Source organism: Loa loa (genome assembly GCF_000183805.2).
Source record: "Loa loa unplaced genomic scaffold supercont3.158, whole genome shotgun sequence".
NCBI classification, from domain to species: Eukaryota; Metazoa; Nematoda; class Chromadorea; order Rhabditida; family Onchocercidae; genus Loa; species Loa loa.
Window position 1 is genome coordinate 50,375 of NW_018108338.1, and position 23,784 is coordinate 74,158.

General features: G+C 36.3%; 4 protein-coding genes across 4 annotated transcripts; all 4 read left to right on the top strand.

Annotated features, from left to right (window-relative positions):
* The first annotated feature begins 969 nt into the window (after nt 1-969).
* Nucleotides 970-2,603, top strand: LOAG_04533 (hypothetical protein). Its single transcript, XM_003140073.2, has 4 exons — nt 970-1,035; nt 1,429-1,588; nt 1,896-2,027; nt 2,258-2,603. The coding sequence occupies exons 1-4, from the start codon at nt 980-982 to the stop codon at nt 2,357-2,359; spliced, it is 450 nt and encodes a 149-aa protein (XP_003140121.1). The 5' UTR covers nt 970-979; the 3' UTR covers nt 2,360-2,603.
* A 2,584-nt stretch (nt 2,604-5,187) lies between these two features.
* LOAG_04534 (hypothetical protein) lies at nt 5,188-6,728 on the top strand (the record flags this gene model as incomplete). Its single annotated transcript, XM_003140074.1, has 6 exons — nt 5,188-5,260; nt 5,381-5,480; nt 5,597-5,733; nt 5,859-5,960; nt 6,061-6,191; nt 6,540-6,728. 6 exons carry the CDS (start codon nt 5,188-5,190, stop codon nt 6,726-6,728), a joined length of 732 nt encoding a protein of 243 aa, XP_003140122.1.
* Nucleotides 6,729-12,082: 5,354 nt separating this feature from the next.
* LOAG_04536 (sulfate permease) lies at nt 12,083-18,569 on the top strand (the record flags this gene model as incomplete). The annotated part of the gene is made up of 16 exons (XM_003140075.1): nt 12,083-12,109; nt 12,250-12,466; nt 12,667-12,777; nt 13,368-13,564; nt 14,433-14,597; nt 14,882-15,037; nt 15,248-15,330; nt 15,491-15,638; nt 15,873-15,986; nt 16,055-16,132; nt 16,408-16,503; nt 16,624-16,730; nt 16,814-17,027; nt 17,545-17,730; nt 18,024-18,078; nt 18,454-18,569. The coding sequence occupies 16 exons, from the start codon at nt 12,083-12,085 to the stop codon at nt 18,567-18,569; spliced, it is 2,070 nt and encodes a 689-aa protein (XP_003140123.1).
* An 834-nt stretch (nt 18,570-19,403) lies between these two features.
* LOAG_04539 (serine/threonine protein phosphatase PP1 isozyme 1) lies at nt 19,404-21,494 on the top strand (the record flags this gene model as incomplete). Its single annotated transcript, XM_003140076.1, has 7 exons — nt 19,404-19,481; nt 19,948-20,064; nt 20,280-20,442; nt 20,674-20,768; nt 20,840-20,997; nt 21,071-21,335; nt 21,435-21,494. 7 exons carry the CDS (start codon nt 19,404-19,406, stop codon nt 21,492-21,494), a joined length of 936 nt encoding a protein of 311 aa, XP_003140124.1.
* Nucleotides 21,495-23,784: the final 2,290 nt, after the last annotated feature.

Consider the following 23,784-nt stretch of genomic DNA (forward strand, 5'->3'; position numbering starts at 1 on the left):
CCTTTCTCCATATTTGAAGTTTTCCTGTGCAAATGGCTTATTCTTATAGATGCTTAAGGACTCTATGAACAACCAACAATCAACCAGCAATTAGTTCCTACCACACTCAGTACCCACCCCCCTCCAACTGCTGCTGCACCAATAACACGAAGTTAAATGCGGTTGTTGTGTATAGTTGCATGTGTGTATGTTGGCTGGATGTATGTATATATGTATGTATGTATGTATGTATGTATGTATGTATGTATGTATGTATGTATGTATGTATGTATGTATGTATGTATGTATGTGTGTATAAGTGAATGATACTTTTCTATCATGCTGTGTTGTTATTGTCTATTTGACGCAATGCGTAGATCCTTATTTGCACGAATGACCTTTCCTCCCTTCTTCCCTACCTCTCCAACCCTTGACCTCTGTTTATACATACTAACGTCCCTTCTATAACGCAGTTTAGTACAAAGCACTTCCACCTAATCACAGTCCATCACGAGTTTCTGAAAGACATCTCAGAATCAGTCGCCTAACTCACTGATATGTAATGCAGATCGTCGCTATGTGACAGTGTCTGCATGATGTCTAATTCCAGCCTTAAGAAACATCTCCGATACCTCTCGCCTCGCTCTTTCGTTCATACCCCCTTCCTTGACCCCATGCAGCTACTCAATCACTTGTTGCTCAGTCCCATCGATCTGTTCTTTTTATCACCTCGACAAGAGATCCAGTAACCGGGTTGGATATCGCGAAGATGCTTGTATTCTCTGATCTAACTAATGACTTAAATCCGTAGATTACAGTTTAATAATGCTGAAAATCGAAAATCTGCTTCTTATTAGAATTAGAGAATTGTGTATTTTGCATTTTGGAGGGAATTGATCCAAATCAATTATTGGGTACTTCTATGGATATATACGCACTCTTACTTCATTCTATCTTAGAAGCATATTGGGTTGGAAGGTTCTTGATTGTATTTTCAGGAATGAGAGTACTGATAACACATGTGTTGGTACTTGCTGCTAGCCTGATTGTCACTGCGTGAGTCATTTGTTTAGCATATTATCATCCATAAAACTTGGTCTGCAAACATTTACCGTCATACATTAGCAAGGCATTTCTAGCAAACCTGACGACAGATAGCATTTTTTGGGGTTAGCCTGAGTAATTCGAATCACTGGTAATCGAATCAGCTGATCAACTGAGGCAAATAATTTTATTACTGACAAAGAAATCTCCTCCCTCTCTTTTGCTTTCTCTTTATCTGTGTTTAAAGAAGCATATAGTTGTATGACCATTCAGAGCTCGTTACTGACCGACGAGTTTTGCTGACTATACTCTTAATTACCAACTTAGAAGATGGAGTTGTCTTAACATCCTGCTCAAAATTAGTGACCCATCCTGGATCCAGTTTTATTCGCTGACCATTTCCAGGGATCGACCAATGCGATGTTATCAGTGCAATTCGGCGAATGATGCAAACTGCGATTCGAGTGAAACCAAAGACCTGAGGCAATATATCAAGTTATGTCCACTACTAAAGGAGGGCACTTATGCCAGTAATAAACCCATTGCATGCCGTAAAATCGTCCAAGTATGTTGTGCAAATTTAATTTACATACTTATTCTTATCAGTCTTCACCAATCAATCTTCTCTTTGAAAATTGATGTGATATTAATTACATTAATTTGCTGCTTGAACTCTTAAAGCGTTCAAAGCATGAGAAATGATGCAAATATGCCAAAATTCTGATTTTTTTTCCATTTGACATTTCAGTGATTGTTTGTATTCATTTAGCAAAATATAAATCGCTACATTACAATGAGAACTTGTTTTTTTTTTCGGGACAATTTTCAGTTTTCTGAATTATTTTGCAATGAGAATGATCTGAGAATTTCAGAGTGTAGAAGAATTGCCAGTGCAAATAATCAGGGAGTGCGCATATACGGGTGATAAACAACTAGACGGAATGCGCAAACAGGGCAATAAAGCTGTCAAATTGTTGTACTACCAATGCGAAAATGTGGATGGCGTAAGTTTGAATCCTATGACATTTTAACTTTGATAAGGGAAGGTCAAACATTTTCACATAACTCAGTACTGAGCATCTTACAAATAAGCGAGGAACATAAGACTTTAATTGAATTATAAATGCTGAATCATTGGCTGATTAGAAAAATGCCCTTGTTCAATGTATTATTTATTTAGGAGTCAGTAATACATTGTGTGCTCCATGAATTCTCATTCCTGAATATATTGCAGGATATGCCTTGTAACGGTACACAACAGATAACGACTCGATATCTCTCCTTCACCCTTCTCCTTATAATTATAATTGCGATAATACATACTAAATATCAGTAGAAAGTTGTCAGTTATTTATATCCACTTGTGTCATTCCAACAATATTTCCCACTCCTCAACTCCCCATTTATGCAAGAAGTGAACGTTTCTGGTTGTGAAAATTCCACCTGTCTTTCGAAAGCTATAATAATAATATGTCATAATATATGCTACCAGCCACGACTAACGTCTCATGAAGGTCTTGTAATTTTTTGTAGCCGATACTACTGCGCATTAGCACTGCACTTTATATAAGGATAGACAGTTGTAGTTAGATATTTCTGCATTATTTACATAAGACAAAAATAATGTGAATTTAAATATCTCTTAAATATTTAGTGACTATGCTGACTTGCTTATATTTAAATTTTTAAATGTCTTTTACGTCTTTTGCATATGTTGCTAAGTTCTAGAAAAATTTATTTTTAAATTTTGAGTATTATTTTTTGAAATGCAATAAAGATGTAGATTTCTACTGATTCCGAGAACTTTCCAGACTGCTGAACCGAACAGGAATCTAAATTAGCTTTCTGAAAGAAGCTAAGCGTTAAATGGCTGGGTCTAATTTACACTTCAGTCTGATCGTCAGTGGCTGGAGGAAATATCAGTAATAGGGAAACAATATCGCTAGAAGTGATGGTGCTGACGGAGTGTCTGCTTTTTTTTTCAAACCCTCCTGCTATATTCGAATTGTCTGATACCACTTTCTAAAGCCTAACTTATTTTTTGATCAAGCAATCATGGAGAACAATTTTTACAATTATGGAATTGCGTGCAAAGGACTGTTCTCTGACAACAGGCAGATACTAGTCAATAATGCTGACTGGTCTGGATAAAAGTAGTGTATTTAACCATGTAAGCTTCTTTGCTACTATGGTAATATAACCTAGTCTATAACAGTTGTTAATTATATCGTTTCCTTCATTATCCAGACGATGGCAGCAGCCATTCTGGAGTTGCATTGTTGATAGGATTCAGGCTGACTAGGAATAACAATCCCCATTTTGAATATGCTCTGCTTCGCGCAATCATTTAATTCACAATTTTTATATTTGTCAGAATGCATATATTCAAATAATATGCACATTTCTTGAGTTAATTACGAAGACTATATCTTCATAATGTTTCCATTTTGTGGTGGTTGTTTGTGATTCGAATCACCTTTTTGTCTTTTTAACTTTAAACTGCCGGAAATACGCTTCGCTGTGCTTTATTAGGACGAAATCATTGCTTTTCCTGCACAGGAGCGGAGCATCTGATCTCTTTCAGAATGTTTTGTCCTTATTACTCTTACAGCAGAGGACTATACCTATCTATTAGATATAATGGTTACACAAACTATGAAGATATGTAACCATTCCTTCCTTACCATCAATTTTTCGTTAAATCGAGGAGACATGCATTCTATCTTATATGCCACTTAATTTTGAACCTTTTTCCTTTACTCCATTTCAAATTTTTAAATCAAAAGTCATTAATTGGAAGCTTTTTTCAATTTCCATCTAAAATTTTACACGACCATGGAGGTGTTTCAATGATTTCCACGTCTTCACAGAGCAAAATGAATTTATGAAATGAATCGGATGACTGAAAACATTTTGGTCATCATCGATTAACATTTACATCGAAGCAGTGCCCAAAGTATGCATGTGCATCAAAGTATTGCATGGTTTTGATTTCAACATTGTAATTTGAATTGTCCATTATTTAGGGTCACAGGGTAAGGTCGCGTTTGAATGAGGAAATAATTGAATGAGGAAATAATGTTATTTTTAGGTATTACTGTTATACTTTCATGTTGTCCTCATTTAAAAATAAAGTTAATATAGAAAAGGAATAACACAAAAGCATGGACAGCTTAACAAGAAGTTGGAGGATGTTTTTTTTTTCTTTTTTTTTTTGTAATTAATGTATGAGTCCTTTTCAACAGATGAGCAAATCTCGGAAATTTCAAAAACGGTAAGAGTTATGGGAGAAGAGTGAGTAGAGATAAATGACAGGAGATAATGACAATAATTTGTTAAAGGATGACGATATTTATCACAGTAAACAATAAATGAATTAGTGAACAATTAGTGGGCATGGAAGGGTCAGAACGGGTTCAATGTATGCCGGTGAATTGCATAGTGAAGAGTGAAATTCGAAATTCTTCACTTGCCACTCCCTTTCCATGCACCCAGTAACCACTATTCCTTCAAAATTTTCCCCTGAATTCATGCCTTCCCTGTCACTATCCTCAAGAAAAAAAAAGAAAAAACAGTTAACCGGAAAGTAGCTAAGGATTTCTCAGACAGTTGATACGGTTGGATCTGTATGTAGCTATACTTTGGTAGATATGTTTATTTACTAGTCAAAACTTTTCCAACCTTTTTCTTTCCTTTTCTGATGGAATTTTATGCTTCCTTCCTTGCATTTCCTTTAAATGGTCAAAATCTAAATTTTCTTACTTATTATCAATGCCTGTGATATTCTTAAACAGAAAAAATTTCAAAAGTTTGGATTAATGTTCCTTCCTTACTTGTCAATTGATTTGTTACTGTTCGTGAGATTTAGACATTATCAATCGGTTTCTCCTTCCCTTCCTTCTCTCATAGAAACTTGGGAGAAGGTGAAAACTAGCTGAAGAAAGTCATCATCATTTGTCAATTTATGAATACCAGAGCTGTTCGAAATGTTCCAGTGATGACTTTACTATTCGGCATATTTTAGGGTCGTTACATTCACATGACAAATAATTATATCTTATCGTTTTGTTTTGAAGCATACGCACTTCATCGCTCTGTATTTTTAGTTCTAATGCATCATTAGATTCTAAATTCTGTATTAGAACAGAACTTCAGAAGTGATACATGTGGTCACTCCTGCTGATATCATCCTTCTACATTCAGAAGATCAATTCAACTGGAATTGAGCTATTGCCAAGTAATTCTTGCAAATTTTGAGACGGAGAAGCCGCTGAAAACACGAACATAGGTCAATGTATGAAGTAGAGGATTTTGGGAAGTTATTACTAATACGTTATATGTGATGAGAATATCACAGGGGATTGCGATTGTCGTGACTGGAACGGTGGATGCAGGAGAAATGGCGAAAAGTGGATCGACGATGACACTTGGGTCTATAGTTGTAATGGAAAGGATGGGTATACAAACTTTTTTACTCTTCTACACATAGAGATGGAAATGGAAAGGATGATTCTTGCAGCTCTTTCTGAAGAATTTGATTTACATATGAAGTGCTCCAAATGATAGTTTGCAGTTATCAATCAGAATTTCTGGGCTGTCAAGGTAGCGATCGATCCGGGAAGTTGTTCATACAGGCTGATGATAATAAAACTGTTGACGGTTTCTGGTTTAGTTGTAGCTACGATACGTTCAGACTTAAATATGAAGAAGGTAAGCCATGCATTTTCTAGAGAAGATTTAATGACTTGATGATTTCATGTACGAGAATCTATCCGAAGACATCATTTGCTGATTTCTTCATTCTGAATAGTAAAACGATCTACATTTAATTTCAGAACCTCGATGTGTGGTGAATGGTACACAGTATCATGTAGGCGAACTGTTCCGCGAGGATTATTTCCAGTGGCTGTGCTTGGAAAACGGTCGATGGGTCACAGGTAGAACTATTATTCATCCCATGGTTTAATGTTGTATGTAATAACAAGTTGTGTAAAGGTTAAGAATATGCATGTATACATAATGAGTATCCAGTTTCAGGTTGTTATTATCAGAATGAGACAAAGCATTGGATTTTGTTGAGAATTGGCCAGACCGGCTATAATGGCCTCGTGAAACATGTCTGTGATCAGTATGATGACTATCCAGGAAGGGTACAGTACTACGCTGAGGTAATTTTTTCAGTTATGGTTTTTGATTTCTCTTCATTATTGCTGTACCTTCCAGTATTACCAAGACTGTCCCATCATTGCAGTAATGCAGCTCTGCATACCATTGCACAAGCATATGAAGGCTGCACGTCTTTGTACGACTTTGCGAAGCTATTAAAACATTCCCTCCCAAAACGGACTAACTGGATCTTCACCAAGATACTCTGATCATATCATTCATTCTTCTGTATTTCTGATTCTACACTGATATTTATATGTGTGCTGGAGGCATAATTTTTTAAAAAAAGAAATTTTTTACGAAAAAATTTTTTTTTTCTACAAAAATTTCTTTCATTTTCTTGCTTACAGGTGCGAAAGGATGTGCCTGTCAAGCATCCCCCAAACAAAGGCAAAAATCAGAATTTACCGGAGCTGATTGATAATCGTTTGAAGGAAGCACCAGTTCGATGGCTTCATACAAATGCAGCCAATTTCATAGTCAATAATGAAGGCTTCAAGTCAAAGATCCGTTATTTGCGTGATTTTAGGCAAATATAAACAGTGATACAAGTTTGTGTACATTCTGAACTTCATTAGATTTTTGTTTTATTTGGATAAACTTTTAATCTGTATACGAAATTATGAAAATATAAAATTCGTATCCTAACATTTCCTTTTATGATATGAAGAGTAGTGCAGAGAACGACCAGACAATCTCAGTGGTCATTATTCGTGGAGGATCATAAGAAGTACTCCTTAACATACAATGCAGTTTCTCAAGAAATTATAATATTTCTCTCTCTTCATCATTGTTTTCTTTCTAAGATAATAATAAAGTTCGAACCACTCATCCCGAAGTTTATCCCTGCTGATATTCACAGGCCTCTTCTCGCCTTTTACTCTCACTACTGTCTCATCACCTAATAATCACTGTCCTTCCCTGAGGGTTTACCATAGACTTCATCAGGATAAATGCAAATGTTGAACTTCATGCTTTATTATACATTTCACCTCGTTGCAGTGTCTCTTCAAAATTCTTACTTTGCTTCTTTGCAGTGGACAATTTGAATACTCAGCAAGCGATTTATTGCTGGAAAAGTGGAAAAGCTGTAAGTCCAGTTGTAATATGTACGACATAATAGAGTCGTGATACAAGTTGTAACATCCTCTACTATTATCACTATCCGAATTGCAGTAAGAGGTGATTGATGTTAATGCTACATTCTTGGAAGGAAATATCAGCTTGCATGCTTGATGGCAACAACTTTCGCTCTTCTTTTAAATCCTAATTACGATTGTTCTTCAATTCCATTATTACTGGGGTTTTTGATACAATTCAGGAAAGTACCACAAGCACAAAGGTTGAATTGGAATTGCTATACAAAGGAATTTCTCTGCATTACCACTGTATAAGTATACCTTGAATGAGAGAAGAAACCAACGTGCTAAAAGTAATTTGTTACTTTTTTATTTCTGCACAGAATTACATTGCATTGAAACGGATGACACTTCTCGCTGTTTACAATACACTGTTTACAACACTCAATATATTCTGCTCTCGGACTATTCTATTATGATCAGATCATCAGCCACTCTTTTCTGTCATCATTTCCTGTTTAATTGATATTCGAAAACAGGTCTGTTTGTGGTCGCTTTACATAAAGTGATTCAGACTATCTGTCGTTCATCTTTAATTTCTAACTTCCTTACTTTTTTAATTCTCAAATATGTCAAATGTCCCCTAAAAATTAGTCCTATTCAACAGTAACGGCTATTAAAAATTCGGTAGAAACTATTGCAGCAAAGATATAGGAAGAAATCACAAGTTTCGAATCAATATTTTTGATAACATATAAAATGATTTTCTCATCCATCTTAACAAAAAAACGTTTCCTGAAAGATTCATTGACAGTTCATTCCTTTATCTCTCCAATTCTCTTTCCCTTCTTATGCATATTCCAGTATAGATTTTTATTGCGGACATGTCCCTTTGTTGTTGATATGTAAACATACATGTAAAATTCAGTTTTTCATTAGAAAAACAGATCCACTTTTGTTGACAAGCTATATGACGAAGATTCCTTGTAACTTGATCATCTGTATTAAATTCTGTTGCTCCCTTGAGAAAGAAGAAATTGACATATATCTGAATCATAGAAGAAAGAGGAAGTGATCAGTCAAGAATTCTTCATGGTGTTTGATGATATTACTATGTGGTTGCGTAAAATTAATGAACTGAGGTTGAATACAGGAAGAACTGAATTCTGTAGATTGGGTTCCCCTTCGAAGTGATCAGTAGGTAAAAAGTATAATAGAATTAGAGGAAAAGTTGGATGACAGATAAAAAGTGTTGCAGTGCCACTTGCTGCGATAACAGCTTGATGTGATTATACACCATATTGACGCACCGTTGTTTTACTGCTTCATTTCTGTACGAATCGCTTAAACGTTCGACGGTCACTCTTTTGAGATAGGGTTACTCATAACATATAGTAGCATTATCAGTCATTAATTAGCTTGCTATTGGTCAATCAGAGTTCCTGAGATGTATACAATTGGATGATTCCATCCAGGTCTCTCATTGGCTTTAACTGATAATAATCTCGGTAAGTCGGATGGACAAGAGGCAGAAGAGCGTAGAATGAGTGGGGTGGTAGCGTTGTTCGCCTTCGCAGTCATCGCATCGCGGTAACGGTTTCATCTTAAGTTATTCATTTCTTAATAATTGTTCTCCATTTCTACGCATATATTATAACTGTTGGAAATTGAGATGACCTGTAATCGGTAAAAATCCCTCATTAGAATAAAACTTTATTATGAAGTGAGTTTAAAAAAAAAAAACAGTTCTTTCAATTTAATAAATAAGTATGCTAGATTCTAACTCCAATTTTCTTTACATTTCACTGATTTACAAGCAGTTTATTGACATGTTTTTGCTTAAGCAAAGAAGGCATTAAAAAATGATAGTTAAGGCAGTCTTAGTACAATATAGTATACGATCCAACAACACTGAATCTAGTAAAATGCATTCTATGTTTTTGATGAGTAACACAAATACAGGAATAAATGCATATCCTTTTCTTTCGAATCCATCATATCTATTCTAGCTGACTGTCATTACATTGAGGGAATTGGAAAAGTTAACTAAGGCAGTTAAATTATGGCTAAATTTTTGTGAAAGTCAGACAGCGATCGAATAATCCTATTGATAGCAGTGAATCTGTGTTGGAAGGTTTTGATTAAAAGGCATGGAATATACATGCCACAAACCATCCCGAGAAACTGTCATTTAAAGATTCAGTCATTGGCAGTTGTGAAAAGAGCAGTTGCAAAGAAATGAGAAATTCAAAGAAATCGTGAGAAAACATGCCAACCTTTCCCGTATCGTTGTGATCGGAAATTCAGCACACTTCCTGTATAAATTATGAGCCAGTTGTCTAAAAAATTTGATATTTCGCACTGGCACCAGAATTCATTAGGCTGCAAATTTCTTACAAATGTATTAAGTGAAATATGCAACTGCTGTTTGGAACTGTCATACATAATGACTTTTTATAGTATAAAAGACTATTGATAAGAAATACGAAGAGTCAGGTGGAATGGAATGCAATTCTACCTCTGCTATCAGTTTTTCAGAACGTCGTTTACTATATCCCCAAATGTACAATTATGCACTTATGTCCAATGAAGAGTCATGGAGAATCCACTTTTTTTTTCGTTAAACATTTGCTCCTTGGTAGTCAACTTGGAACTAAATCAGCCATACTGAGGAGATTTAACTGTTTCAGATTGTAAGCTGAGCTCATCGTTATCATCATATTTCATTTCATTTCATCAATTCTTCGACCACTTCTCCCTTATCAGAAAAGGGGTCCTCTACACTCTCATTTGATTCATAAAGAAAGAAAGGGAGAGAGAGAGGGAAAGAGAGAGGGGGAGAGAGAAATTTCACAGAAATTTCCCAATGTTTTTTATTCTACACGATCTCCGAAACATCTGCAGAGGGCTACTGATAAGAAAGCATATACGCAGAGAGTTATTCATCATTTAAAGATTATAAAAAGGTATTACAGATAGATTGTTTTGCGAGCTAAGAAGTAGTGAGGAAGTACGACTTCAGTGTTATTACCAGCTCATTACAGTTACCAGAAATAAGGATCAAATCAGGCATGAATCAGGTTTGTGGAATTTTGTTTTGCTAAGAAGACATAGCCACGATGACATACTCGACCGGTCCAACGACCGATCGAGTATGAGATGCTCTGCTGTATTGTAGAGATCACCGCGACGAACGCCATTCATTAACTCCCCGTGCACTTCATTTCATTTCATTAATTCTTCAGCCACTTCTCCCTTCCTATCAGAAAAGAGGTTCTCTGCACTCTCATTCGATTCATAAAGAAAGAAAGAGGAGAGAGAGAGAGGGAGAGAGGGAGAAAGAGAGGGGGAGAGAGTGATTCGTTTGCTTTCCTGAATTTGATTGCATCATTTCATGAACAATAAGCTGTGTTGTGCTGGACAGGTCACAAAGAGTCCTTGTCATACTCACTGGTACAGCGAGTCATCTCATTGTCAGCATGAAACCAAAAATCTTCGCTGGTCACTGGAACCAGGTATTTCACATCTTTCTCCAAGGAATATATTTTTCTCAAGTATATAGTTAGCAACAGACAGGGTGCTTTCTCTTGGTCTCGAAGGCGGACTTGTCATGCCTCAAAACACTCTTCTATCTCGAAATGGAATAACTGAAAACATTGAAACAATCAATTGTCTCTCATCGATTCATTTCTGCTGCATCTTTTCTGCTATGGTGTGCTTTTGAGGCCTGGTATTTTCTGATGATGGCTTGTCAGATCAGCTGATACTTTTCCATCCTTCTTCAGCTAGTATGCTTTGTAAAGCACATAGTATTTTTATTCGTAATGCTTTTCACTCATTTTCCAAATCTGCAGAATATTTTGCAGAGATAATTCCCATTAATATTTGAGGAAATAGCTAGCGTAATAAGAATGTGCGCCACTGTCCAACCCTTTAATACTTTAATCACATTGTTGACCGTCGAAGAATTCTTCACCAACTGGGCTGTATATTTCAAAAAGGTGACCTTAATAATCAGTGATAGTTTTAACCAGAATATATCAATTTAGTAAGACAAGGTGGCAGAGAGTCTTTTGAAGAGGCTTGTGAAAGAACGTCTAAACGCATCGTCTATGGCTTATAACTTCTGCGGTTTATGTGCGCCTACTATTTCACTAAAGGAAGCCTTCAATTCAATGAATCACCGAAAGAACTGAGCGCTGAAAATATGTTTCTGCACTAAACAGTGATCTCCTTCATGTTGCTTATTCACGCACATTGCCTATTTAAGTTTCTTAGGTGCAGAAGAACAAATGAATCCGATATCCCAGTACTGGACACTCTAAAACTTGTGCGCCCATCTTCGCATTCCGTCAAGGGTAGTTGACGGAACGCGAAGATGGGCGCGTATGTTTGTTTATATCGCCAGCAACTGCCCGCCAGATAGCTTTCTCTCCCTGTCGTCATTTTCCAGTAGTGGTCAATGATGGCATTCAGTTCTGTTCGGTTTTGTCGAATTGTGCTAACCGTCTTCACATCATTAGCAGACTGTTTTGTTCTCGCAGATAGCTTCTTTCTTCCATATTGATCCGGTTATTCATGCTCCAGGAAATACTGAAACGATGCATTTATCATTGCGTTACACAATTAATAAAGCGCTCCATTAAGCGCGGTACGGGAATCCAAATTAAATTACTGCGCTGCTCATTGTGTCATTGACCTGCTCTGTTAAGATTTAGCTCAGATGATGATAATCAGATTCCACCATCTTTCATCTTTCTTTCAATATTTCAACTCAAAGAGCTTTAAAGGTCGCGATTAGAAAGAACATGTAGATGATCAAAAAAGGAGCGAAAGTGAAGGTTCACTTTACAACAAATTTTTTCTTACCAAAAAATTGCATTGTTCATTTTTACTTGAACTCGCACAATGCGTTATAATATAAATATTGGGATGAAATGTGGGAATCATCAGCTGTGATCATTAGCTTAATGTAATTTAGGAAACCTTTGAGTTGAAATATTCACGTAAACAACCGCAAGCGGAGAAATTCTGCAGCATTGAGAAAGTGAGGTTGAAATTGTTACCAAAGAACATCCTAAAATCAGTGTTATCATTTTTCCCTATACTCGATTGGCTTCCAAAATACAACTGGAAAAGGGATCTGAATGGCGATATTATCGGAGGCTTAACTGTTGGTATCATGCAAGTCCCGCAAGGTTAGACCCAACTTTCATTTTAGTTGCCCTTACCTTCGTAGTTTAATTGTTTGCGTCCCTTTATGAGCCAGAAGATATATGATCAGGCGAATGACCAGCTAAGTACTTGACCATTTATTTCATTTGTCCTACATTTGGTGATAATTAAAAGTAAAAACTTCCATAAAATATGCGTATATGATGAATTCGAGAATGTTCAGGAATGGCATACGCAAATTTGGCTAGTCTTCCTCCAGTTTATGGAATGTATACGTCATTTTTCACTTCAACCTTTTATGCATTCTTTGGAACATCCAGACACATTTCAATTGGTATGTGACTCAACTGTCATTCCAACTTCCATCATTTCGTCGAATCGCTACTCTTTCATTATGGGGAGAATATTGGGACATAGATATAATCTCGTAAAAAGAAGAAAAAATCTGGAAGTGGCGAAGAAGTGGATATAGCGGCTGTTGCAAGCCTGCAATTCTTTCAAGTCCTTCTTCTGCAGTAGTGTGAGCCTTAGGCTTTTACGCTCCTTTATGTGTAGAATTTCACTTTCTGGTGAAATGGAAGAAAAGGTAAACTATCAAGGATGATCTGAAGTCTTTTAGAACCATTTTCATTATAATAGAGAGGGTATTTCTGAATACTTAGCATTATTTATCCTTTGAGATCTTCGTAAGTCAAGCAAAATTCTGAAATGATAGATGGGATAAGATGAAAGACATCACAAAATAATTTTTCGCCATGAGAGCTTCAAATTCATTTAAAAGTTAATAAAATGAATATGTATTGCTTCCTGTACCATTTTGGTGTTTCTTCCGAACAGACTTGATCCCTTTAGCCAAGTTCTCTTCACCGACTTTTCCCGCCACATCGTAACTAATGAACAATTTTGGTGAAAAAGATTTTACAGGTGCTTTTGCCGTGGCAAGCTTGATGGTAGGAGCGGTGCGATTACGTTTTGTACCCGATCCAGATATAGTCTTTGAGGTGATAAATGGTACCAGTGTGGAAATCGTGAAACCAGTAGCAAGTCCAGTCGATTTTGGTTATGAAGTGTCTCCGATTATGCTTACAAGTACGCTTGCTATGACTGTTGGACTGTTTCAAGTAAGCAATCAATGGATCCAAAGAAACACGTGCAGTTCAGTTAAATAGAGTTGATCAGTCATTCCTTAATCACTGAGCTCAATAAATAAGATAACTGAATGATTTGAATCCATTAATCTTTGGGTCACCTATTTGAGCTAAATATCCACTGAAGGATTGGATAATGTAGGCAATTAGGAGGTTCGGTACTAATCAGTATAATAAAATTTAAAATTACCGAATGCTGTAATACTCTCGGAAAGAAGTTTCTAAGAATGGTTTGTGAAATAATCTTCCTCCTTTCTCGTTAGATTTCGTTAAGAACTAATTACCTATCAGCTGACTTGTGTATCTCCAAGCAATGACTAAATGCCATTCTCTACTACATATTTTCCCTGTGGCGAATAGTTTCACCTATAATAGTTGACATGCACAGATTTGCGGAATATTTGCAAGGTCGCTCTGAGTTCGCATTTCACTGTTCTTACATGAGACTTGCTTTGAAATGGAAAAATGTTGATCTATAAAAGAGTGGTTTGCTGGCATTCTAATCTCTATGAGTGGTATCGGCTAAATTCTTGAAAATAAATGTGTGCTAGTAACTAATTTTTTTTCGAAATTTTTATGCTTTGTAATTCTAGGTGCGTTATCACTGTTATGAACTTTTGACTGTCGTTTGGAGAAGTTAAAACGAGGAAGTTTATTATCTAATTTATTAAGAGTAAAATATTTAGAAAGCAATTGAAGTATAGTGAATGTTTCTGTTCAGGATGAAAAAAAAATTTTTAATGATATGTATTCAGAAACCAATGTTTTAGCGAGAAATAAAGCAGCGGCGGTTATGAAATGTGGCATAGATGCTTAATAAGTGATAACAGCAAGTTTCCAGCTAGTAATGGCGATGATGGGTCTAGCATTCCTTACTTCTTACATGTCGGATGCCCTTATTTCCGGCTTCACTACTGGATCAGCTTTTCATGTTTTCACAGCACAACTTAACAAAATTATCGGTGTAAAATTACCGCGTTATTCCGGTTTCGGCATGTTATTCTTCGTAAGTCTCAAGTCATTCATGTCCACTTTTCTTAATTGCAAAATTCTCATCTCTTACTTTACTTCCACTCAAACTTGGATTACTGGATGTGTTTTTATGAAACTAAGAAGTAATATCGATACTGATGATTTCTTATTTACTTTCATAATTTCCTTTCCCTTTTTATTCCCCAATGACATGTTTTTTTTTTTGTCCCGGATAACTCATTTTCCTTATTTCTTATTAGTGCCGTCTTTGTTATCATTTGCAATCACCGAAATGTATTTAGAAAAAGATAATTATAGATAATACGTGATCTGATGCTGGTTCTGCCGCAGGCGAATTATTGGACTCTGGGCATATCAGTATCGTCAATTATATTTTTGTCTGTCGGCCGTGACTACGTAAATCCATGGTTAAAAAAACGGTCACCTGTGCCATTGCCTATTGAGCTTATTTTAGTAAGCGTTGTAAAATCTCATATCTGTCCAAAGGATTTCTAGCTGCTGGAAATCTGATCCTGCCATGATCCCGGTAGCAAGTTATTCTATATTCAAAAATTGGTGGAAAGGCATTAACTGATGGCGTAGACACGATGATGTCAGTGTACATGTCTCGGACAATAGAACAGTGTACCAGCATCCTGAAAGTTCCCGCTAACTGTCTTTCAGGTTATTTTGGTGACGATGTTTTCGGTATTTATGGATCTGAAGAACAACCACGGTGTAAAGATTGTCGATTATATCCCTCAAGGGTAAGCATGTTATAAAATTTAATAAAGCAAAACCTTTCTGTTTTTCATTCTTGCTGACATCTGATATGCGTTCATTTTACCGAAGAAATTCATTTTTCAAGTTAAACTAGAGATTTTTTCTTGAAAGTTTACAATTCGACGTTTTTTCTTTTTTTTATAGAGTTCCGAAACCGTCGTTACCGAATTTTGATCTAGTACCATATCTTCTCAATGATGCCTTTGCAATAGCAATTATTTCATATATGTTTGTTATATCGATGGCTAAATTATTTGCGAAGAAAAGGCATTATAAGATTGATCCTGCACAGGTATATATTGATGATTCAAATGCAGTTAAAGCTGTAGATGACAATTTTTTTCTTTTTGGACATTTACCGACCATAGAAAGCCAATTTGAACTAGGTGAACTAGATAAAACTTAAAAAAACACTGCGGAAAAGTCCAAAACAAAGGATACGATAATGTAGATATCGTAGATGTTGAATTCGTTTTTTCAACCGCCTATTTCCAAACAATATTCACACTGTTTCTGTATTACCTAGGATTTATATGCTGTTGGCTTAATGCACACATTATCATCGTTTTTCCCGATCTTTCCTGCCGGTGGTTCGCTTTCACGGTCAGCCGTTTGTGAACAGTCTGGTGCTAACACTCAGGTCATTTTCTGTGTTCAATATTTTGAATACATCACCGCTTCCCTTCTTCATGTTTTGAATTGTTTCAGCTGAACATCTTGTTCTCAAATGCATTACTATTAACTGTTATTGCTTTTATTGGACCTCTTCTTGAACCTCTTCCTATGGTTAGTTTTCGTTCTTCACTTTTAACTAGATCTTTTTCCTAAGATTTCTTTTTTCTTGTGGAGCCGTATATATCAAACAACCGAAACTACCTGTACATTACGGTTTCGGTCCAGTTATTCTAACTGGTTTCCTTTATCAAGGACATCGATGTAGAATGAACGCTAAGCTCTTATCGTAAAAAGATTTAAATCTACATTTGCCATATTCAATAAGGTAGGAGAAATTCGTAATGAACAATCGTATCGGTCAACTAATAATTTGAGTCAAATTATAGTGCGTACTGGCTTGCATCGTGATAGTAAGTCTGCGAAGTTTATTCATGCAGTTCGGTGAATTATCAAAATTATGGCGAATCTCAAAATTTGATTTCGTTAGTGCTTGTCATTTCTTTTTTTATAAGTTTTGCTCCAGCTGTGATATACAATAAGGTTGATATTGTTTATGAGATATTGCTAACCAATTAATCAATTAGCAATTTACTCACATTTAGGCAGTGTGGTTGGTGAGCTGTATAGCAACAGTATCCTTCGATGTAATGACTGGTCTTACGATATCAGTCCTGTTTACACTTATCTCTGTGGTCCTTAGAGAACAGCGGTTTGCAGTTTCATTTATTTTACAGTGTCGATCAATAAACTGCATGCAGTTAAATTGATGTAGTTAAACCATTTTCTTTTCAGACCTAATATATTCGTATTGGGTAGGACGGCACATCGTGAAATCTACAGACCTCTGATTTATTATTGTGGTTTGAAACCAGTGAATGAAAATATTGAAATTATTCGTTTCGAAGCACCTCTCAATTTTGTCACGGTGTCAAGTTTCCTTGATAAAATGAGTGATGTTTTGCGAGATGATGCAAATGAAGATCACGAATTGCGATGTGTGAAAAATGTTAGTCTTCCGATACTATTTATGAAGGATGTTGTTGATGACCTAACGGATATGATGAAGTTAACATGCAGATAATGTAGATAGCCAAGCATGCTGTTTGCAGTGGTTGCTTTGCATTAGCATTCATCTAGTGCATTGCACTGAAAGCTCGCATAATCATGTATGGCTTACCTAATTGGAAAAATTTTTCAAAATCCACTAATTGGCGTGGAAGACAGTATAAGTTTTTCGAAGTTGATTTTGTTTTGGAAACTTTCTCACAAGCAATAACTACAATCACGTAGGTGCTTTCTTTTCCGTACGTCAAAGAAAGAACATGAAAGTATTGAGTCCTTTTTTTCAACTTGGCAATACTTTTTTGGATTTAGAAATCGGTTCCTTGACTCAGTGATAGTCAAGACTTAGCATCTTTGAAACCAAAAAAAGTGACATCTTGAATCCGTATTTTCTGAACTTTCCACTTCATTTGGCTTGCACTCTCATCTCATCTATATATAGTAATTCAGTTAAATTTCAGGATGAAATGACAGCTTCTAAGGCAGTCGCAGAATCGAATTACGAAGAGCTGTTGCAGAGGGAAGTGGTGGCGACAAATAACACTAAAGAGCAACCTTGGTATGAAATAGTTTCTCCAGGAGTTGTTGTCGTCGACTGTGGGGCTATATCGAACATTGATACAATGGGCATTGAAGCGATCAAACAGGTTCACGACGCAAGATTTTTTCAGCCTAAAATTTATTTTACCATTAGTGATGTGGGCTACATCCTTGCAGTCTTATGAATCGAAAGAAATAAATGATGTTGTAGATTTATCAGCTTTCTACTCTTTAAAATGTCAGATACTACCATGTTGTATGATGCCACCAGTCCAATGTCACTTATTATTCAACTAAATAATGGCCCTTTCTTTCGTTCTTTCTTTAAATATACCGTGGAATGCAAAATGAATTCTACTCGTAAATCTTGCAATTAAGCGTGATTTTTTACCCATTTTAGGCTTATTTGCAAGGAAAAGAAGTGAATAAGACAGTTCTATTCGCAAATGTATCAGGTTCGTATTTTGTAAAACAGTTGAGAATTCATGAAAACAGTCTGTCCCGTTAATGTGTTGAAGCATAATAAACAGACTTCCTTAATAGTAATGAGGTCGTGCAAAGAGGTCATGGTAATAACTTAAACAGTTTGTGAAATTATATGAACGTTCCATTATTGAGTTATTATCTCTTGTTCTGAGTATACGTTAAGGTTCTGTTACCAAACCTTGTTGTACATCGATATTACCGTTCGTTTCAATGATTAAAGTTCAGACTGATCATCAACATAAAAGACAGATTCTGTGTAATTCTAAGTTAGCTGTATTTTGGAGATGAAAATGATGTTAATGCAAAATTGATTTGTGGGAATCTTGAAGTTCATTTTATTCCAGAAGCAATACTGGATACATTCGAGCGAATCGATTTCTATTCTTCGGTGCCCAAGGCTTCCTTTTACCCATGTGTGGAAGAAGCTGTTCGCACTATGAACAACAATGCAATTGAATAAAAAATCATACAGTTTGGTTAAATTAGCTGTCTACTAAAATCTGTGGTAGATTTTCGTATATATACATATATAGAAATCATTCGGACACAGTTTTAAGGTGTTTTCAAAAGACTAGAAAGATCAAGGTGAAAATTATTTCGCACTAATAATAATGCAGTTATCAAGCCATTCGAAAGAATTCAAATTTGCATGAATATTTGGAAATGTCACTCTTGTTGTACATCAGGGTGGATCAGAAGCACGTACCACGTAGATCAGACAAATTTCCTGCTGATGCAAAAAGCTATATAGAAGAAGAGATGAAACATTTATCTTCATTGTTTGATCAGCTCAGTTCAGAGAATAATTGGTTCGCAGTGGCTGTAAGCATTGTATCATTCTTAACTGCTTGTTTGTTGCGAAAAGTTAGTGCATTTGGTGACAGCAGTGAAGAAGGACTGTATTCATGTGCTTATAAATTTCGTCTTTTATTAAAAATTGCAATTTGACGTAACTTATTTTGATCCAAATAGACCTTATCAGAGTTTCCAAGTGGATTTACATTTTTAGTTAAAGTGAGTTTTAATTGGGGATGGATTACATCACTTCCTAAATATAAATTAAATGTTCTGGGCATTAAATTAATCAGTGGTAATTAAGAAATGAATGTAGCTCGTTCTTGCTAGTTGTAACCTATCCAGGAGATACCCAAGATTACCTTGATGGCAAAGGAATGTGTGCTTATCTATCAGATCTAGGGAACCGTCAAACCGGAAACGTTTCGTTCGTATCAAAAAGAGAACTTGAATAAAAGCATTTTCAGCGAAGGCAACCAGGAAAAATTAAGAGTTGAAAATGGCGGTATTTGATGTTGACAATATGATTAGTCGTTTATTAAATGTGGGTATGGCTGGCGGGCGACTCACAACTCAGGTAGGGTTTATATACCTGATCTTTTCATCTCACTCTCTAAATTGATCTGAATTGACTAACTACTCCAAAAGGAAAAGAGGAGATATGGAGTGTTCCTTAGACTGAAATCCAACTTGGGTGCAATTACCCATCAGTGGTAAACCAAGAAAAATGAGATCTTGATCAGTTATTAATTATTCAATAAAAGCAAAAATTGCGCCACAACCTCTATTGTCGATTATTCCATTCTGTACTACTCGAAAACAATTAGTGAATAACCAGAGTCCACTGATGAAGCTTGAAAAAATGCTCCAGAAACACGCCAGAAGTCTATATGAGGAGTAAAGTTAACCATTGAATAACTGGTTCCAAAACCACTGGTACCACCAAAACCATCCAACATCATTTGAAGTGTTTAATTCAAAACTGCTTTAATAACTTTGAACCGACACTGATTTGTTTGACAAAGGAGTCAAAGGGATTATAGGTCGCTGAAGAAGAACTCCACAGAGTATGCCAAAAAGCGAAAGAAGTATTCATAAGCCAAAGCAGCCTCATTGAAGTTGATCCACCTCTCGTCGTTTGTGGTGATATCCATGGCCAAGTGATAAAACTTACCTCATTCCAATTTTAAATTCTAGGGGACCTCCACAAGCTAGAGAGATTTTTATGTCTCTTTAGCCTGTGGAGGTTAAAAGTGTTAATAAAATCTCACAAATAGACGATTTTCCATCAACTGGAACAGAATACTTAGTCCTCTTCAGGATCATGGTTTCACATATTTCAACTGATTAACATTATTCGTATATAATATTATAGTATTCGGATCTGCTCCGTATTTATGATAGACACGGATTTCCACCGGAGTCTAATTACCTCTTCTTGGGCGATTTCGTCGATCGTGGAAAACAGAACATCGAAACGATATGTCTCCAATTTTGTTATAAAATCAAATATCCTGAAAACTTCTTTATGCTTAGAGGTTTACTGTTTCAAATTGTCCAATTTAAGCCAAGTTTTCTAAATGTGTGATATATATCGACCTCTTAACCTGACTCATCACTTCTCTCGAATATCACTTCAACTTCATCTTTTTCTAAGGACAAACGATAAAAGTAACATTTAAAAAATTTACTCTTTTTGGATTCATTAATGGGATTTATGATGTGATGAATGATAGTTTCAATCAAGAATTGCTGATTAAGTCCTTCAGGAAATCACGAGACACCAGCTATCAATCGTGTGTACGGCTTTTTCGAAGAGTGCAATCGCAGATATCATTCGACGCGCTTGTGGAATGCTTTCCAGGTAGTTCTATGGACCTTACCGTCAAAAAGAAATTTATATAGAATCTTTGTGATCACATAGAACGTTTTCAGGACACATTCAACTGGATGCCTCTCTGCGGCTATATTGGTGGACGGATTCTGTGCATGCATGGTGGCTTGTCACCTCATTTGAATAATTTGGATCAGCTTCGCAATTTACCACGACCAATTGATCCACCAAACCCATCCATGGAAATCGATCTGCTCTGGTGATTATCAGTCACTGATATATTGCTGGACGGTATTACACGCAATATCGAGTTGAGTTTTAGATATTTACAGGTCGGATCCGGACCAATGGGTGAAAGGCTGGCAGGCAAACACTCGTGGTGCATCGTACACTTTCGGGCAAGATGTTGTTGTGGACGTTTGCCAGAAATTGGACTTAGATCTGATTGCACGAGCTCATCAAGTAGTACAGGATGGATATGAATTCTTTGCCAATCGGCGCCTTGTTACCATTTTCTCAGCGCCACATTACTGCGGACAATTTGACAATGCTGGTGGTACGATGTCTATTTCTGAAGACATGAACTGCTCTTTTCAGGTACACAAATACTGCCTACCAGATGAGATGCGGTGATTTGAGTCCAAATCTAGCCTTCTTTCAGAACACTCCAATTGTCGGCTCCACCCAATATTTCAGGTGTTTCGACCTGCTGGTAAGGCTGTAAGGATGGCAATGAAAGCTGCTGGAACTCTTTGAGCAAAAATGAATACCCCACGAAACGACGGAAATTGTTCAACCAATAATAAAACTAACCTAGATTAGTTATGAAGAATCCTGTGCCAACCTCATATATTTTGTACTCACTCGTCAGTTCAACATCCCTCTCCAATACCGAAAGTAGAAATGAGTACACACTCTAAATGACAAACATAATGGTTTACTTTCAGAGAGGCGGTTCGTTTACTACATACCACTTAGATACAAAGCGTTCCAGAACTCCAGAAGTCGTGTGAAATGCGACTGATTCTTCCCTTAAGCATCCAGAAATACTGAATCTAAGAGCTACAAAAGGAATCGGAACAGCTGAATGCCAAAGAAAATGCTTTAATAAGTTTAAAGTAATTACATTTAGTAGTTTCCAATTTTCGCCATAACGATCGGCTTCCCACTACCTGAGAGAAAATGAACAAATGTGAATTGGTTTGCGAATGTGTAAGCTTCCGACCGCCTGTTTCGTGTGCATAGTAATGTACTCAATTTTTATCAGAACAATATCATGAAGCTAATAATCTTTCACCACCATATATCTTAGAATCCACTAGCAAATACGAAAGTGTAAAATCCAATATGAAAGTAAAAATTAAGAGCAAAAACTTGAAATAAAATATTGTAAAGCAAGAAGTAAAGCATTATGAGAACAGAGAATAGAAGAGGTATTTTTCTGTACATTCTGGACGCCAATACGATCCAGAAATTGAGGTAGATATTGGCTGAATCGGCTACGCATGCGATACAGAGGAGGTATGGATATTGAAAGATCGAACAACAGAGGTATAATATTTAGAGAGCACCAACACAACACAATCACAGCAATATTAAAATGACATTCTATACATGAAAAAATTCTACAAACCATCAAATTCCAAGACTGTTTTAAACTAATTTAATATTCCGAAGTTGTGATAAATATATTTGCTTACCATTTAATGTGACTATACAAAGTCAAGGAATGTGCTAAGTCTTATTGTCTTATTGTTAATAAGACTCGTCAGAAGAGATGAATCCAAAGAAACGAAAAAATAATGAAAACACTTGCAAATCCCAAAGCAAGGTGTGAAGGACAACCTCAAAAGTCACTACTGATCTAAGACTGTGACCAGAAGACTAACTAGCATAACAGCTTTTTCCAAGAAAGAAAGGCAACGGTGTTTGAAATGTCCATCACAGTGTTGAGCAGAAAATACAGACATCCAACCTACCGTGGTTCTTAGATGATTAGCAAGTTCCACCTAACTGTCTCGCGAGGCGCAACTCTGAAAATAAACATCATCGGTATTTTATCACTGAATATGTGGGAAGTAAGAGATGTACTATCTAAAACCTCTGATTAACTGGTTATATCTTCCGCGCTAAACATGTAGTATTGCTTGAAGTTCTTACTTCACAATTTATGCAGATGACTGTTCCAACCTCTCGCTATGCACCAACAACTATAAATAGGGCATTCAGCTGAATTATTACTAATAACTAACCAACAGTTGAATCGGTAAAAGTTAACTTTGACCTTAGCCGTATGTCAGATGCTACCTAAGTGAAATAACACCCGAAAGAGCCTTAGTGACACTGACTATCACTGTGAAATCATTTCATTTAATTCAGCTGCTGAATACAATGGGTTCCATTTGAAATGAGGGCAAAAGGTGAAGAAAGCTAATTAATTTTCTTGATCTTTTTTCAACATCTAGATGTATCCAACGGTAAAGTACGCCTCCAATGCAAACAAAATGCATTCTTTCTTGTCAAAATGGCAACAAACATTGTGATGTGTTATGGTTACCTGCATTCCCGATATCTCCTGTAATATTTGCGACAATCTGTTCGACTTTCTCCAACTCCTTTTGGGAGTTACATCAAAGGTCACATTATTCTGGAATCAGAGAAATGCGTAAAAACAATCGAATATGTATCCATATGTTAGCATATTATATATACGCTCTATACATCATGTGCAAGTTTGTCGAGAATTAGCTGTAGACCTGATCACCGTCCAGCAGCCTTAACGGTACTAGAAACTTGGGCAAAATGAATGAACCCGTGCAAAAAAAACCACATTCGTTTCGAAACCCTACGCTCAAAGTAACGACACATCGTCATTATCGATACCAACAAAGTTGTTTACGACTGAAAACATCGATAAACGCGACGCGACGGCAACGCACCCTCTCTCTCTCCTTCTCTTTGTTGTGCGCTCCAAAATAGTTCGGTCTAGAGGAAGAGAGAGAGAGAGAGAGGAGGAGAGAGGAGGGAGAGAGAGAGAGAGAGGAGG

Coding starts and splice junctions, on each gene's coding strand:
- LOAG_04533 (XM_003140073.2), top strand. CDS start 980: ATGAGAGTACTGATAACACATGTGTTGGTACTTGCTGCTAGCCTGATT. Junction 1,036..1,428: donor GCTAGCCTGATTGTCACTGC/GTGAGTCATTTG, acceptor GACCATTTCCAG/GGATCGACCAATGCGATGTT. Junction 2,028..2,257: donor AATGCGAAAATGTGGATGGC/GTAAGTTTGAAT, acceptor AATATATTGCAG/GATATGCCTTGTAACGGTAC.